The 18,196-nt window shown below is 36.1% G+C and overlaps 2 protein-coding genes across 3 annotated transcripts in view; one reads left to right on the top strand and one right to left on the bottom strand.

The window, feature by feature from the left end:
• Nucleotides 1-18,190, bottom strand: part of CNST (consortin, connexin sorting protein) — a 52,771-nt gene extending 34,581 nt beyond the window's left edge. The window contains exons 1-4 of one of the 2 annotated variants that reach the window (XM_026844072.1): nucleotides 17,989-18,190; nucleotides 17,513-17,672; nucleotides 16,392-16,488; nucleotides 3,846-4,275 (exon numbers count right to left, since the gene is read on the bottom strand). In XM_026844072.1, the coding sequence (XP_026699873.1) occupies nucleotides 3,846-4,224 (379 nt within the window). In that variant the 5' untranslated portion in view covers nucleotides 4,225-4,275; nucleotides 16,392-16,488; nucleotides 17,513-17,672; nucleotides 17,989-18,190. The other variant, XM_026844071.1, reaches the window with a different exon arrangement.
• TFB2M (transcription factor B2, mitochondrial) overlaps nucleotides 16,172-18,196 on the top strand; it is an 18,684-nt gene continuing 16,659 nt past the window's right edge. The window contains exon 1 of the mRNA XM_026844593.1: nucleotides 16,172-16,207. Coding sequence (XP_026700394.1) covers nucleotides 16,172-16,207 — 36 coding nt within the window. The remainder of the gene's footprint in view (nucleotides 16,208-18,196) is intronic.

Raw genomic sequence — 18,196 nt, 5'->3', positions numbered from 1 at the left:
CTTCTTTGTTTTGTCAGTACTGCAAGTATATGAAATTAAGATGCTCTTGCCACCTGCTTGAGAATGAGTAAGAGGTTGAAGTATGAGGCATTTGCTAACAAAATAAAATTATGTATATTCTCCTCTGTTTTTTAATTGAATTTTAATTTTCACATTCAGTAGCATTAGCCTAAGTCACCAGTAACAGAAGTTTCTTGTACAGAAAACATATGGTAATCTCTTTTTTTAAACATTCTTTGGTACTCAGTACCAGAAAGCTGGTTCAAGACTGATTCATTGAAGAACTATAAAAAAAAAAACAAACCAAACCCAACAACCAGCAAGTATTTAAAAAAAAATATTTCATTTTTAAGAGAAGAGATTTTAGGAGTGTTGATGGTAAAGATATAACTCTAACTGAGCAAGCTCAAAATCTTTAGTGTGGCACAGACTCTTAAATAAAATAACATTGCCTGAATTTTCATTTAATTTGACTAGTTTATATTCATATATTTCATCTGCTGCAACACCAAATCCATACTAACCACTCCACTTTCTTCCCCCACCTTCAAGCTGCTTCAGGAAATAAGTGGAATAATTTACAGGAAAAGCGTATGTTTCAGAATTTAACTTGGGGAAAATTTATTAAGTGCAACTTACCATGCTATGCTACATTAAGGAATTATACACCATGACTTTACAATGTTAAGTAACTAGTTATGCCAGGACTGATCTTTTGGAAAAAGCTGAAATTATTTTCAGAGAACAGGAATAATTTGAAGTCCACATTTACAAAAATACATTGAAGCAGATGACACTTCATGAATCACTATCTCTACTGCACTAAAGTTAGTACGATTCATTACAAGGAATCCAAGTATGAATAATCACCAAAGTTTAAATTCATCAATTTAAACTTACATCACTTCTCTAATCACCAGTGTCCTCCTTAAACAGATATAATCATAGTCTATTCAAAACTATTATTAGTATGCAAAAAGAATGTGAGAGAAATTTGAGATCTGGAAGCTATATGCTTGTCAATTCACCCTAATATGCCTACTGCAGCATCAAGACAGCTAAAAGGAGGTGTTTCTTCAAACAATGCATAGGCGAAATCTTGGAACTGCTTACTCCATGACGCCAAAATGGACTCAAAAAACAACTGCAAGTCAGGTGACAAATTCACTGTAAGCTATTACAATCTCTCAATTCTCACTTGGGGAAGTCCTGAATAGGTAACTGCTGGTGGCAAGGAGAACACACGAACAAATCACTATGCCTTTGCCTTGTCCTTGTACTCGTACCTACCCATCCTCTACTGGCCACTGTCATGGAAAGGATATTGAACTAGGTGAATCTTCAAACCAGATACAGTGATTCTTAATCTCACATTCCAGTCTACTGACTGTAGAAGCTAGGATAATTCTAGCTCCAACAAATTCCAAGCATATACAGAAACAAAATAATCAAATACTTACAACTATTTATGCTTTGTAAGCAATGTTTAGAGGGTTTCAAACACATTGCAAGTGCGAGTACTTACTCTTTCCTCTAAAGTAAAAAGATATCTCCAGAGCAGAAGATTGGCTTCTCTAATGATCACCAATCTTCTACTGAGTGAGTCCTGAAAAATAACTAAAATGTACTTTTCCATATTCCAGGTTCATAGCTTTAGTTACTAGCAAGAGAAGGAATATGAACAACATGCTTTTTAAGTCAAATGTCAACTTTTCCAGAGTGGCAACATTTAACAGTGACCCTAACAGGTTTGCTTATAGGGAAAGAGAAGAAGATTCATGAATCTCTTCTTTAGCTAAGAGTCAAAGTAACTGATTCATGATTTCTCAATAGTGAAAAATAAAAAATATCACCATAACACATGCCATGCAAGTATTTAGTTTGTGATTCCAGCTTGCTTGTGTGGTGCTTTGCTGTCACCCACTCAGGGATCTTCCACTCTGGTTTGGTAATTCTTTCCTTTACCTCCAAGTTGGTATAAAGACAAGAAAGCCGATTTTGTTCTTTTATGTAGAGGGATACTCGGGAATTTTTAAAACAGCTGGTGTTAAAAATTAAAAGGAAGATTCCCACTAAATTAAAGATGTTTGCAACGTTAAGAAACTGTGACACGGTCACTGCATTGTGTGAAAACAGGAGAACCATCATGTGAGAATTTCTAAAAAACTAAATGTAAATTAGCCCATAATCAATAGGCGATATAATGTAATTTTATATTTTGATCTTCTGTCTGTAACAGTCAAGGTTCTTTATTAATGAAATAGAGTTTGTTCATAGAAATTCAACTCCTTGTTCAATTCAACAAAACTGTGTTTTTTGCAGGCAGGACATTCTCTGTCGTATTTTACATCTCTAGATTTTTCCATGAAATTTTCTTTACTGCAGATTTCTGCTTTCTGCCTTAAAACTGCCATCTACTGTGCACAGCTCATTTTGTAGTACTTCTACATCAGTTGACTTCACTTATCAACAAGAATACAAACTAACCCAGAGAAAATACAAGTGAAGATTATCTTTCAGTGTTTGGGTGAATTTCTCCTTTTCTTCCTCTCATCGTGCTTCAGATACCTCTGCCCACACGTCTGTATCACATTTCATCAACTTGTTTTTTGTTATTCCCGTCATACAGATGACTCGTCCTCAATTACTTCTGCCAATCTCTTGTTTTAATTAAGTATTTTCTTCTATTTTTAAACATTATGTCTACAGTTGAAATATATACTTAATGACTTTCTGCATCGTTTAATGAGAACTCATTCTCCCTATAATGACAGATTTCAGGATCCTCTTATCTCTACTAGAAAATATAATTTATCTCTTCCAGATTTTGCCTATACAGACAAGATATGGAACACGAGGGTTTCTTCCTTTCCCTTCTTTGCCTATTTTATAACCCTTTAAGATCATAATCAGTTTTCAGATTAGGCCATAGAAGACTTGCCACTTCGCAGGAAAAAATATTGTATTTTTAAATTATCTAAGTCGCCAAATTCCCCAAATTTTCAGTCTTTAAATTAAAAAAAACCCCAAACAACCACGGAAAAACAAGCAGGCATGATTTAGTTGTTCCAATAAACTTTCGAAGATACTGATGTGATGCAACACACTGATTTTAATTAATATATTTGCAGCACTATGATACATAAGCTTTATGATTTATGGCAAAAACCTAGTAACACATTGTGTTGCTGTGGACAAATCCTATTCATTCAAAAAGGGAAAAAGCATCTCAAGTAAGAACATGGAAAAAACATTTATATTTTCCTTATCCAATTCGTATCTGAAAGATCTAAAGGAGAAATAACATCAAAAATTGGTAGAAACATAGTTTTAAACAGTTCATTACCCAAAATACACATCCTATGACAATCTGTTAAGCTTTGAAAAATGTAAGTAAATTTTGACAACAACAGGCCAAGATCAAGCTATTTGGTACTGACACGAAGATTTCAAATCTAGACATTGCACCAGGACACCAAAATCTTGCCCTCGAGCATGATGTTCAAATAACAAAACCATATTGCCTGAATTTCTGGCTCTTCTGATTTGGACGTCAGCCAAATGTCTATACTGAAACTGCACCTCCCTGTACTTGTGTTTCCTTTATATTTTCCATTTGCTACTAGCCAACGTTTAAATACGTTTTAAAAAGAAGGTGAAAACATCTAGAGTTGAATATGATTTAGGACTATTAACAGTTCTGAAAAAAACCCCAACCCTTTAGTGAAATTTTAAAAATCATCAGTATGACAACTAAAATATATCTTTCTTAGTAGTTCACAGATTAGAACAACAGTGGTTTTGTTTCAAGTAAACAGAACAAAAAACATATTTTTATAAAGTACCTTTAGACTTTTTACTGGTGCTTCTTTTGCTTCTTGGACTTCTTTTTCCACCTGGCTGTTTTTCTGTAATAGGTTTTTCCTCCAGCTGGGGGTCCATATGGACATCTACAGATCTCCTCTCAGTGCTGCTTTCCTTAGAGTGTGGGGTACAGTCTCCACTGTCCATATTCTCATTATTATTGATGCTGTCCTGCTCACCTTTATCTTGCTGTCCCATAGCAATGCTACTACTGATGAGAACCTTGTTTCCATCATTGTCAAGTTGATTTTCATTTTCATCAGCTGAAGAAACCAAATGAGATGCCAAACTTTGCACCCTATAGTCAGCAGGAAGACTGTCCTTTGAGAGATCATTTGGTGGAAATTTTCTGTCATCCATTAGAGCGTTACTTGTTGAACCACTTAAATCTCCCTCCAAATATTTTTAGACCTAAAATATAAAACCAGAAAAAGCATTTATATGATGTATATTGTAATAGATAAATAACCTTGTATTTCATGCCAGACAATAAAGAATCATATTAGCCAAGTGATAGTTTAAAAGTATGGGGAAATTCTTTCAAACAGTAATCCATTGCCACATTGTACATCTTAAAGCAAAGCATATCTATATATAAAAACCCATCTATAAACTTGTATCTTTATGCAATTATAATTGGTTCCAATTACCTGACCAATAGCACAGCTGATCTTTACAGCAGTGCTCAGTGTTACAGCTGAGGTAATGAGAAAAACAAAAAGATAAACAGAAACCACCCCCACTACCCCCCTTAAATCCATGGATAAAACAAAAGCATTCTTGTCACATAAGATCATAGTTTGCCTGAAATAAAAATAAGCCAGGGAGGAATAAAGGCAGAACAACTTTTAATTCCGTCAGTGATGGTACCACATCAAATATGCAGATAGATTAACTGTTACAAGAATTAGATGGAAGTAGAACCTCTTTATTGAATCAGATTGTCACTTTATTTCCAGGAAAACATTCAACATGTCTTCAGTATACACAGAAACAGATGGTTTGTTAATAAAAAAACCTAATCCCCACCTACTCTCAGCAGGGGTCAATTTTCCCTTTTCATGAACATGCAACTCTATCTAGTCAATAGTGCAATTAGATGTATATTCACAGAAAAAAAAGGTAACTCTTAGCAGCAGAGTTACATGGTACTTATAAAGTAATAAAATAAGTCCTGTATATCTTCAGCTTTTAGAAGCATGGTAACACTGCTGGTTTAACTTAGCAACTATACAGATGAAATACAGCTTCATTACATGCATCTCATTAGATTTAGCTCACACATTTTAAATAGTGAAGCCAAAAATCAGCAAGCACTCTTGTATTATAGAAGAGCTTAGACAAGCCACCTACAGCAGCTTCCTATCCTTTCCTTTAAATGAAAAGGCATTTTAGGAAATCTGTCTTCACCAGGCTTTCTTCAGTCTTATGTCCTGGTATATAAAACTGAAATAAGTGAAATACACACTTGCTAAATATGCAAGATAACATTTCATTTTACTTGCTAGAAAAATTCAAACTGCAGAAAAATGGAAAAAAATGCCTTAGAGAATAAGTAGGTTTTCCTTCATACACAGAAAAATATTTCTGTTAAAGATAAGTAAAAACATTTTCCCCAAATTATTCCCCCCCCACCTCTGTAGCTGCTAAAAGGACTGGAAAAAAGAAAGCATCACTCCTATCTTGGAGAAGGACAAGAAGGAGGATTCATGAAGCTACAGGCTGCTCAGCCTCACCTCAATCCCTGGAAGGTGATACAGTGAGTAATCCTAGAAACCATTTTCAAACGTATGAAGGAGAAAGGTCATCAAGAGTAGTCAGCGTGGATTTATGATGGGTAAAGAGTGCTTAACTAACTCGATAGGCTTCTACAAAGAGGTAACTGGCTCAGCAGAGGAATAGAGAACAATATATGCTGTTTACCTTGACTCTGGTAAGGCTTCTGACACCATCTCCAAAAACATCCTCACAGACAAGCATACAAAGTACAGGCTATGTAAATAGACAGGGAGGAGTTCCAGGGAAGCATGCAGAGGGCAACAAGCCACCACCAGCTGGGCAACTCAAAAGCAAAGTCACCACCAACTAGGACAACTCCATCTCTGCTTCCAACCTGAAGAACTTGTTAACCATTTCCAGCCATACCAGTCTAACAAAAAATACTGCATATCCTATAATATAAACTGCACCAGGGGAGTTTTAGACTGGCCATTAGAAAGCATTTCTTTACTGAGAGGGTGGTCAAACCCCAGACCAGGCTTCCTAGAGAGGTGGTTGATGCTTCAAGCCTGTATGCATTTAAGAGGCATTTGGACAATGATCTTAGTAACACACTTTAGCTTTTGATCAGCCCTGAATTGCCCAGGCAGTTGGACTAGATGATAGTTGTAGGTCCCTTCCAATGGAAATATTCTATTCTATTCTAGATGAATATGAGTTGTACACTAGAGATGCAAGTCGTATTTTCCTTTCTCAACCAAATAAGAAAACTGGCATTCTCTGAGTACCAGGAAGACAAAGGAAGGAACTCTAGAGGAGACATGTATCTGGAGAATGCATGTGTTCATTAGAAGAATGCTTCTTAATCAAGCCATTTTCTCTCAGAAAGAGTTAAATGCAAAACAAAATATTAAAAGGACAGAACTTTAATCAGACCTAGAATATCAATAATCAGAACTAGAAGATATTCTTTACAGACACCCACACTATAGTTATATTGATTTATTGATGACAACTGTTCTAAAGCATTAAAAGAAAAAATAAACCCAAACACCATGTTAAACTTGAAAGGTCCACTTCTTACTCTTCTAGCATATGAAATAATAACTACTGCTACCCTTACCAGTTCATAAACTAAATGATACATCAAACAAAAGAGTTGAAGTAAATTGCCCAAAGCCAACAAGGAACTAGTTTTAACAGCAATAATTAAAAATCAGGATGTACTACCACCACTCTCTTGCTTCTATCAGTAGACAACAGCTTATCCTTTTAACAACTATCACACAGAAACAGAAATGTGAATGTATTTGAACAAGGTGTTTCCTATGAGATTGTGCAAAATGAGGAAAAGATGCTTTTGACAAGTAACATTTTCCATAGAGGAAGCTAACATTTTGATAGAAAATATTAACTCATTTCCTCTTAACATGTGGCTAAAACGATAGTCCCTCTCTAGCTGAGAGGCTGGTGAGATTCTGCAGCGAGCACAGATGAACATTTCTTGGTTTATTGTTTGAAACACAGTATTTCTCCAAACAAAAGTAGCCCTGAAAAGCTATTCATTTCTACAACCCTTATGACTCCTTAGAGAATGAAAATCCAGAAGAAGCTAGTTCAAAGAATTTAGAACAGTCTTGGCCTTGATCTTTTAAAAGGATTTTTTTCCTACCCTGATGAAACTTTCTTACTTCCTGGTTTTCAGTGTTGCTATCTGCTACTCCTTTTGACTTTACAAAGGCACCAGGCAGGTACCAAAGCGAAGCTAAATCCTGTGAGAACAAACTTTAGCTCTGTCTAAAAACATAAGTAGAAGCACTTATTTATAAACAAAAATAGAATTTAAATCCCTAGTAATTTGAACTGTCTTTAACAGACCAGTAACATGAAGTTAATTTATCTACTGCTTTGCCATTAAATTAATTGTATGCACAAACATGCTAGAAAAAACTGTTTCATCCTAGGCACATCTTTCCTCTGTTCACTAGTTGCCCAAAATTGAAATAAAAGTTAACACTGAGTAGAACTGTGCTGACCTCTGTTAAAAGGTCCTGATGAATGGAAGTGCTTCAGTTCCAGTTGCCACACAGATTCATGCAATTGGCATATATAGTCATGGTGATTATAACATAAATTAAAAATAAGATGGAAGAATACTTGCCAAGTGGCTAAAAGACAAAGTCTGTGTTGAAGAAATTAGTTGTATGCTTGCTTGCTTTAGGACAAACAGTATGTACATTACAGAAATACCGGTACTTACTTCTATTTTAGGTCAATTTCAATGTTAAAAAGTCTGTGCTCCTCAGTGTTCTCTTTCATGTACTTCATATAATTTCAACAACTTTTTCAGTTGCTCATTTTTGCATGTGTACAGAGCTTTTCTTCCATCTATCCTTACTAAGGAAACATAACCTTAAATACAGTTGTTTGGATTGTATTCTGAAAAAAAAAGGGAAGAACTGGGATCTTTCCTGACCTGGCACAGCTAAAATTTGAAGAAGGCATTAAAAAAACCCCAAACCAAACCCACAAACAAACAACACCCACCCCCCCACACCCCTCACATTAACACAGTTCCTCTGTTCTGGAAAAGCTGGTGGATTTTGTGAATGTTTATTGAATACACAGCATACTCTTTCATTCACTGATCTCAGAAATATCTTACTGAACAGATCAAGATCGTAACACTGTATCTGCTGGCAAAAGGCTAAAAAGGCTCTATCATTCAAAAAGTTTATGGCAAATCATTCTTTTACTCCATCTGACTACCTTCATATAACTCCTCTGCCAAAGACATTATTTTGCCTCTCTCATTCTCATGCCACTTAACTATTCTATGTTAATTAGGGAGCTTTAAGTATTTTAATGCTTTGAAAGTCAGTTTCCCCATTATATCACCTACATTGCTCTATTCAAATTGAATAGGCATTTCATATTGGTTCCCAGTGTTGCTTCTACTCAATCTTTTCAGTAACTTTGATGATAAAACACAATAGCTATATAAAAACTGCAGTTAGAAACAATCATAAGTATTTTTGAGAGTTTAATTAGAAATTAATTGCAACAGTAAGTGCTCGAAAAGGAGTAAATGAAATTCACTAAAACAAACAGAACACACTGTATCTTTTAGAATAAATGAAGCACATCTATATGAAATAGGGATTAACCTGGCGTTCTGTTCTGATGAAAAGCATCTCAAAGATATACCAAACAGAAAACTGACCGTGAGCCAGTGTTTTCTTTCTCCTGAGATATAATATGGCAAGTGTTACAGGCACAAGAGAATTCATTATGTCCTACCAGACACTAACCAATCACAGCCATGTATTTTTGTTTCCTCCACAATATACACAAAACAAGATGTACACAAATAAGAGAACCTAGATCACAGTGAATTAAGAGTCTTAGTTGCCATATAAACAACCAAACTGGCCGTCTAGAGATGTTGTGGAATACTCACCCTTTTAAAGAAGAAATTAAGCAAGTCTCAGGTTTAAGGACAGGTAAAAAATAGATAGTACCTAGGATTAAGGAAATCTAATTTTCTTTATCGTTGGAGGGGTATTGTCCTTTTTTTTTCTTTTTTATTTTTTTAAAATACAAGCAGCTTCACAAGTCCTATAGAAAAAAATTCATGCTGATTCTGTGGAAACAGGATTTTTCTTAAACCACTATATTTACAGACATTATAGATTATCTGCCTCTATCACTAGAACAAAAAAAGGAAAACTGCAGAAACACGGAAATTTTAAAAATGACTAAACCTAACCCATACGTTCCTTAAAAAGAATGTTGATCCGATAGCTGGTGTAAAGATACATTTAAATGTGGTCCTGTAATGTAACTCATTTTGTAACTATAAATAATCTTCTACAAATGAATACAAACCAACATGAAAATTATCTCGGCTATACAAAATCAAAACATGTACAACAATTTCTTGTTATTGCACATCAATTTCTTCATAGGAAGAACACTGATCTCCTTTTACAAACGATTACATTTACTCCCAAAACGAAGATACAGCAATGGAGAGGGAACTCTAGGTGACAGAGTAGATACATGGCACTATTAAAAAACTATATACAACAAACTGTTACAAGTTCATTAGCTTGCAAGAAAAACGACAGTGTCTACTTTGCCATTACAGAAGCTAAAAACCCAAAAAGCCCATATATTTTTCTGAGAAAGTGCAAGTGCAATTTCTCTACAGTTTGCTGCTTCTGCTGATGTGGAAGCTAAGATACACCAAAAGAAAACTGGAATATTATTACCAGATTGCTTCAGAGTGCCCTTGCCCCACCACAGCTAAGAAAAAAAAAACAGAGAAAAGTACTAGTTGTTGAAGATGTACTTGACCAAAACACAATTTGCTGCAGAAGGAAAGAGACAGCAGATCAAGAAGGCAGGCAATTCATTTAGCTATAATCATCTCTCAAAACCAGACCAGCCAGCAGAATTCTGCTCTGCATTGTGTTTTATGTGCAACACTTAATGTATGGAATGTTGCTGTTTCTAAAGAAGGGAAATAAAAATATTTGTGTATTCTCCCATTATCCAACCTGACATCTCTGCAGAAAAAAATTACCACGCTGTTGTTCTGTCTTACAGCATGGACTCATTAGTAGTTTATCATTTCACAAGATAGCCTTACGTACAATCCCATTACTGGATAGCCTCACTATGAGAGAATCTCATTAACATCCTTCCTGACCGTTCAGCTTGCCCTATGTTAGGCTTTGAAACTAGGGGTAAAAATATCTTTATATGTGTTTTCTGCTTCTGTGTCAGATCGATGCTTTAGGAGGTCTCTCTCTGCAGAAGTGTTAAGTCTGCTGTCCTCCAAGAAGTATTCAGATGCAGGAGTGGTTTATCTAATTTAACTGAATTTACAAAAGTGTCTGAGCATGAACACTTCAGTGGTTTGGCATTTTCTGACACTGCAGTGACATTTCTCAAGTGGCAGTGGCATTTAAAGACATGATGATCTTTACATCTATAAACAGCAGGAATAGTGAGGTTTTGAGAGGAAGTTCCATGTGCTACTTTCAACTTCTAAGCTTCCTAGTCATGCTGCTTACTCACAGCTTTAATAAACAAAGATAAAAATATATTGCCAGGCATAATCTACTCTTCCATATTTAATATTACTATTAAAGTATGTTTCAGTCAGCAGTCAAATATAAGAGGCTTGTCTGGGAACAAAGAGTATCTTTTATTAGAACATACAACAGAGTTTAGGTAAAAATTTCACAGACACAAGGTCTTTTTCAGAAGTCAAAATACACAATGATCATCCCCCCATGTGTCTGAAAAGTTTTGGTGTTCAAGCTTCACTAGGACAAATTTAAATGAATGGTATAATAATAAAAGGGGAACTCACCATTTGATGTGTTCGTTTTTTGTTATTGTCTGCAGCAAAACGCCAGAATATATCTCAGGTAGGGGTAGATAGTAGAATAGACTGGTTTAGGAGGATGGAGAAATTCCAACACTGCAGCACTTTTATAAACAGTCTAGACAATAATTGGTCAGGAATAATCTATGAGTATCTGGTCCTGCCTTGAGATGCATGAATCGCCTTTTAAGTCTCATAAGAAGTAATTTGCCTTTTTTGATTTTGTATTTTCATTCTAATTGAACTACCCCCAGATTGTTGTTACACTTCAAAACGTGTGCACAAGTTTGATTACAACGTATAACAAAAATAAAAAATTTCCTACCAGACAACTGTAGGCATTTTTTCTAGGATGGGTACTTTTACCTACGGGGGGGGAAAAAAAAAAAAAGTAGTCCTACAAATCAGGACAAACTGTTTTTATGAGAACTAAACAGCTCAGCTCACTCTTATCCAAATCTTTAGTTTACCAGAACCCAAGAAAGCTGATACATCCTACCACCTCACAAGAAGTAGCTAAAAAGCACACAATGAAAAAAAAAATCCCTCATGATCTCAAGTAACAACTTTAAACATAAATGAAAAGGCAGAAATGACAGAATATAGTCCCTTAAAATGGAGCTGGAAGAAGAATGAGGTAATTATCTAAAAATTGCCCACCTGAAGAAGCAAGAGTGCTCAAGACTTTCTGACAGTCTAATTTCAGTGAGATTGAATTTCATTATTTACACCTGAGGGATGAGCAAATTTTATATCCCTCATCACTACAAAGAAAATTAGCATGGTCAAAATATTCAGTTATGTCCTAAATCATATCAAGGCCGGAAGCAACCACAAATAGAATGAAAATCTGTCTATAAAATTTATTGAACAATTCTTGTCTGCAGGTATTACATACTTGCTGTTCCTTTGTTATCAAACCTGCACGTCCAAACTGGTTAATTAAGAACAAAGCTAATTGTTAGAGCTTCAATAATTGTCATCATTAGAAAATTAGAATATCTGGCAGCTCTACCAAAATGTTGCATCAGTTGGTTTTATATTTCATAAGGGAAAGATGGTCTAGTTTCTACACAGTGTCAGATACAAATGACTGAGATCAAATCCTTTCTTTGCTCTGAACCTTCTCCATGAAGCTGGTCAAACTGTCACATCACCTTTAATGCATTTCTTAACTACCAAACACTGCTTTATTTCACAGGGCTGTAACAATGATGAATACATTAAAAAGACTGTGAAACTGATATTTTGGTAAAGGGGACCATACAAAGACTGTAAAGAGGTACAAAACAGACATTTAAATTTGGTCAAGTTTTTTGCCCTTACATGCATGAGTGGGAACTCAATCACGTATAAACCAAAAGAGGCCTATGTTAAATGAATCACAATCCCCCCAAAATGAATCACTGGTGTAACTTGATTGAAGTTAATGAAGCTGCAACCATTTAAACCCAGTGGTGAATTTAGCCTTAAGTCCTGTTTCAACTCTCCCCTTCCTAACAGGAAGTTATTAAGGTAATTCATTTCAGCTCTAATTCTGTAAATAGATGTTGGCTATATGAGCTGTCTCTAACAATTTACACATACTTTTGATTAACAGATCTTGGAGAGGTTTTCTGAAGCACACATCAGTTTTTCTATTAGAATTTGAATGTATGTTTCTGATACCTCAGCCTGTAAACAGATCTACTTTGTTTTAGACCAGTTTTTCATAAAACTTATTATCAAGACCACTTTAAGTAGTAGTTTTCATTTTAAAAGAACATCTTTCCATTAGGAAGTCCCAAATATCACAAACATTAATAAAAGCTAGCATCAGTACTGTAAGAGGGTAAAAAGTAATTTCACTAAAACCCAAACTGAGATAGTTCAAATGATACCAAGGCAGGAGATTTACAGCCACTAGAGACATTGAATGATTACTATTTCTCCTTGTACTAATGATGTCTTATTTCAGTGCTGAAATAGTAGACATTAATAGTCTTCCACGAGAAAAAGAGAAATCCAGAAAAGAAACTAAACTGCTATCAAAACAACATTGGCTAAAGGGCAATTTTATATGCCAGCCGTCATAAAATCTTCCTAGGATCAAATGTGTAAGCGCTGCACTGTGAATGTCACTTTATTTTAGAAACACATGAATAAAAGGAAGATGCCAAAATATTAGTGAACAGCTTACAAACTTCTAAGTGTCAGGAAAGATGTGTCCCAGGTTGTTTATTTTGCCATTAGTCAACTGTAACACTGTAAAAACATAAAGAACAACACCTGAACAGTGATGCAGCTCCAGCTGAAGTGTTGGTCTAAAGTGGTAAAAATCATCATGACCTTACTTTGAGGCTAAAGCACAAAAGATTCCAAGTTTTAACCATTAAGAAAACCCTCCAAAATGTACATTACAAATTTCCATATTATTTCAATGACATATTAATCAAGTGAACCTAAAAACCTTCATAACATGCTTATATTTTAAAGATAAAACCAGGATTATTTTTTTGTTTACTTTTCTTTTTTAAATCCCAAAGTTATTTTGAATCAATCTCAATTTATCCTGCAGTGTAATATTAATTTTTCAAACAAAATAAAACAAGAAAATTAAATGAAACCCACGGACAGAGAAAAGCAGTGTTAAAATTCACATTATAAGGCCACACATTAGCAATTCAGTTTGGACAGACAGAGCAGTGTCTTGGAACAAGAGTAGAAAAAACTTCACGCTCCTAAGCAACTCTGTTCCTAAAAAGCAAGTGTGCAACACACCAAAATTTGTCTACAGAAATCTTTGACACTAACATAATTTCTCTACACTTTTCTTACAGGTCAACAAATTTTCAAATATATCACAGTTACACAGTAAGTAGATAAATAAGTAAAAAAGAGTAAAATATCTTCAGCACGACAAGCTCTTGAGCAAGATAACATTGCCAAAGCATTCAACATAAAGACTTATGATAAGATATACACACAAACATGGGCTGAGTGAATATGAAAGTACAGAATGTGCTCATCAGAATTTGATGAAGGGGAATTCTGAGAGAGGTAAACAGAAGATGCACCTATTTGAATGTTTTTACCCTGTCCACAAAAGTTTAATAGCACTTTTTTTTTTTGCCTGCACAGGAAAAATATTTGCAGTAAATTTAGTGCTGATGAAAGATGCCAGATTGATAGCCCTAGGGACTGAGTTTCTCTGTATACACAGAACAGATATAGCACAGAGTGAAAAAGTTTGTACCCCTGCCAAAATGCCTTACAATACACAGCTTATGCAACAGTCTTCACACTACAGAACCCTTTGCCTTTCCGCTGAAAATGTCAAAAATATTGCTGCTTAGTGTTCATTATAAGGGAAAATAAGACATGGACACTGTTATTAGCATCAGTAGGGACAGTATTCAAGGCATGAGCTCATTTAAAAATGTTTATTTTTGTGCTGAAAGGCTCTTTTGTCAGCTGTGAACTTTGTGGCAGTGTTTGTAAGGCTGCAAAGTCAATCTGCACCTGGTGTGAAAATGCTTTCCTATTAAACAGCATGTTATTACAACAGAAAAATACCAAAGGAGTGGTTTAACATAATAAGTTTACATTAACATACATGACTATACACCTAGTGCTCAGAAATGCTCTCAAAGGAGAACTAACTTGATAGTTTCACTTAATTGGTATCTGAGCACTCACTCTCCTGCGATCTGCACAATTGATCTAGCTCACTTTTAATGGACAGTAATTCCCTATTAACCAGGTTTTCAGCGCTAGGCTGGAAGGTATATTGTCACATGGAGCAGGAAGGCTTCCAAGGAACCTTGGATTCTTATTTCCCTTACTACTAATAGCTTGTCCAAACAGCAAAAACACTCTACCACCCCCTCCCAAACCAAGTGTTCAGCCATTTTTCATTGTCAACAGATTACACATAGGAAAACAGTAAATTATACAGCATAGTGGATCTAAATACAAAATTGCTGACCTCATTATAAAGACCAATTTTCACTTAGAAGGAAGATGTCAAATACACCCCACAGGCTGTAAATTTACTGGATCTGAAACCAGATTGAAGCATAGGATTAAATGCTACTTCAGTTCTTGGGACATTTCTTTTGTGCATGTATAGGCTTGGAGTTGGGGACAGCGATGACAAGGGAACAGGACAAAAGAATGAGGCTACTCTCTGACTGATTGTTAAAAACCCAATTCTTCCTACAGACTATTTTCCTGAGTGTACAGCACTTACAGTGCCTTTGAAGAAACCTACTACCACTCCTTCTACTATTTTGCTTGGTCACTATTCAAAGTATTACAACCAGATTACTTAAGTATGCTGAATAAAATAAGTGAAAACAATAATTCTGTGACATCCTGCATCTCAGCAAGGCACAGAGACGCTTCTGCCAATTCAAGCATGTAGCAGGTTATTTTATTTTCACATTACTGAAGCTAATATGCTTAAGTGATTCTTTCAGCTCTTTTTCTAAACATCAGTTCTGTTGTAAGCTTTTTTTAAAATTCACATTAGCGGTGGTATTTGGTAATAGGTAAGCCTTTCAGTATATGCATAATTTTTAAAAAAGAACAATCAGTATTAAGAGTAAATCTTAATTTCTTGATGAGTTAATTTTACAGTGAGTTAATGAAGAAACGGGATATGGTGAATAAAATAGAATTGTTCTGAAACTCAATCTGTATTCTGAGCCAAACAGGTGACTCTAATGATACGTGTCACTACCAGGACAAGAAAAATGATGATCCTGCAAATCTCCATTCACATACCTCTTGGGTTTTTTTGTGGAAGATGGGAATTCCACTGAATTTGTACTTATAATGAAGTATGGGCAAAAAAGGTTAAAAAACTGAGATCAAGATGTATGTACTACTGCAATTTACCCTCTTAATTAGAAATGGTTGTCTAAGTAGTTAATATATAGCAAAATAATACTAAAAGACTAGTTCTGTGATATTCCTTTTAAAAACAGACTTTAAATGGAGCCAATAAAAGTAAATGCAAAAGACATTTAGAATAATTGAGAAGAAAAATATCTCTTTACTGATCTTTTTGACCCATACAAATAATGAAGTATTTTGGTTCAAGGATAGGCTAGAATCCAATCAAACAGGTAACTGTTTTGATTCCTTCTCTGATTTATTTCAGAAAACAGTAATTAGGAAGAAACAATAATTTCAGAGCACCTAACAATGCACTGCAATTACAAAGACATAAGGCTCTACGAGGTAAGACTGTAAATTCAAATATTTACATGTGGCAATAGCTAGATTGAACTAGAAAAATATGTGCCACAATCAGTCATTAACTTAAAAATAACTGTTCAAATGTCCTTGGAATACACTTTAATGTATTAAACAAGTCTCTGCATTATAATTTCTAAACAAACAAAAAAAAATGTAGAAAACTTACCATTTTCCTAAGGTATCAATAGTTTCTCAAGGATAATGACCAGGTCAGAAAGAGGTAGTCCTTTATGCATGCAAGATTCAGTATATATCTGCCAGTTCTAGGGGAAAAACCAAAACAAAATAAAGAATCATAGATTTATCCTTAAGAGATCTATGGTTCAGTGCAGGCAAGTGCTAAGCTAAAGTAAATAGAAATATGAAGAAAAGTGTATCATTTCTAGTGTATGAAGAGTGTCAGAGCATTTTGCCTTTACTTAGTAAACAATCTCTGAATAACCTCAAGTACTCTCAAGAGCCCATTCGAAGATGACTCTAGCACTCCTGAGAATGCTCTGGATACAAAAAAATTCCAAAATTCTTTCATTACCCTTAAAATATATGAAATACAACATGGTGATATAGTAACTCTACCTAACCTTTCCGTGGCCATAACCATCAATAAACTTTGATAAGGAATGCTGAAATAGGACATTACTAAACACTTGCTCCAAGAAAAACAAGTTCTGCTCAATGTTCTAAAAGTCCTACGAATTAGTGAACTATCAGACTAATTAGTATGAGAGGAAAAAAGCTATTAAAAACATAAAGTCCAGTTTAAAAATGGATTGAGGTCTATCCCATCATCCAGCTGAACAGTCTGTCCATTTCCCTTAAGGCACAGGGGAGACTATTACAGCACTCAGTGTAAAAGAGCAGAGTATTCAAAAATAAATTGCAGATATGAAGAACTGCTGCATTTGACAAGGCATTTGCAATCTTTCCTAAATTCAGCCCCTCTTCATGCCACATACAGATCTGTCAAACAGAGAATAGGAAAGACACAATTTTCTGTCCCAGGTTCTGCTTAACAGAGATACATCAAACAAAATTACTTTGTTTATTAAGTAGGCATGTGTTAATTTCTCACTTTACAAACAGAGAAATGAGAAGAAATGAAGCAATTTGCACAAAATCATACAGAAGGTCTACTTCTGAGCAGTCAAATTAAACTAAAGAGCAGTCTACTCTGTGATTGCCAGATTGCTCTTGCCTACTGCACAAACTAGGCAGGGAGCAGGGAAACACGTTTGGGAGGATTCTCTCTCCCCGTTCACAGAACTCCATCACACCGCGGCCACTCACCTGCCACCCACAGGTTTTAGCACAGTATCCCTGAAGGATGAACTCCAGTTTTGCAGAACGTGAATACGTTTTGGAGATGGTTCTAAAGTTATTTCTCGTTAAGGCATTAGGGAAACCGTTGAAAAGAGCAACGTCGCTGCTACTGAATTACTGGCTTTACCTAAAACGCAATTAAAAGACGGTATCGGGCTGAAAGAAGCCGGCGAGGACCGATGCCAGAGATCCGCGGGAGCAGGATCCTGCACCTGCTGAGGGCGGCAGGGCGATACAAAGAACCGAGTCCCGAAGTGACTATTTAGCTGCTGACGCGGAGATCAAAGACTCCCGTGAAACACCCAGGCAAACCTCAAACTAAATACGTAGCTCCTGGGACTTCCACCAACAAACCGAGCAAACACCGCTCCACCGGCGCCCGGCAGAGCGTTTCCTTGCCGGCCCAAGCCTCCCCGCTCCCGAACGGCCAACCCCCGCCACACCTCTCATCCCTCCGGTTTGCTCCAGGGGCACCGCTCCGGGTGAAAGAGCCGCATCGCCGGCACCTGCCGTGCCGGGCTGAGGCGGGCAGCGAGCTCAGACCTCCCGGTACCGGCCTCCTCCCGCCGTGCGTCGCCGTCGCCGTCTACCCGCCGCCCGCGCTCGCCCTCACGGCGGAGCTTGGCGGCAGCCGGCGGGAAGGTGCCGTCC

The sequence above is a fragment of the Athene cunicularia genome (genome assembly GCF_003259725.1).
Source record: "Athene cunicularia isolate RWA chromosome 3 unlocalized genomic scaffold, athCun1 chr3_part1, whole genome shotgun sequence".
In the NCBI taxonomy this organism is placed as follows: Eukaryota; Metazoa; Chordata; class Aves; order Strigiformes; family Strigidae; genus Athene; species Athene cunicularia.
Note: the sequence above shows the minus strand (reverse complement) of the source record. Positions and strands in the feature narration are given on the sequence as shown.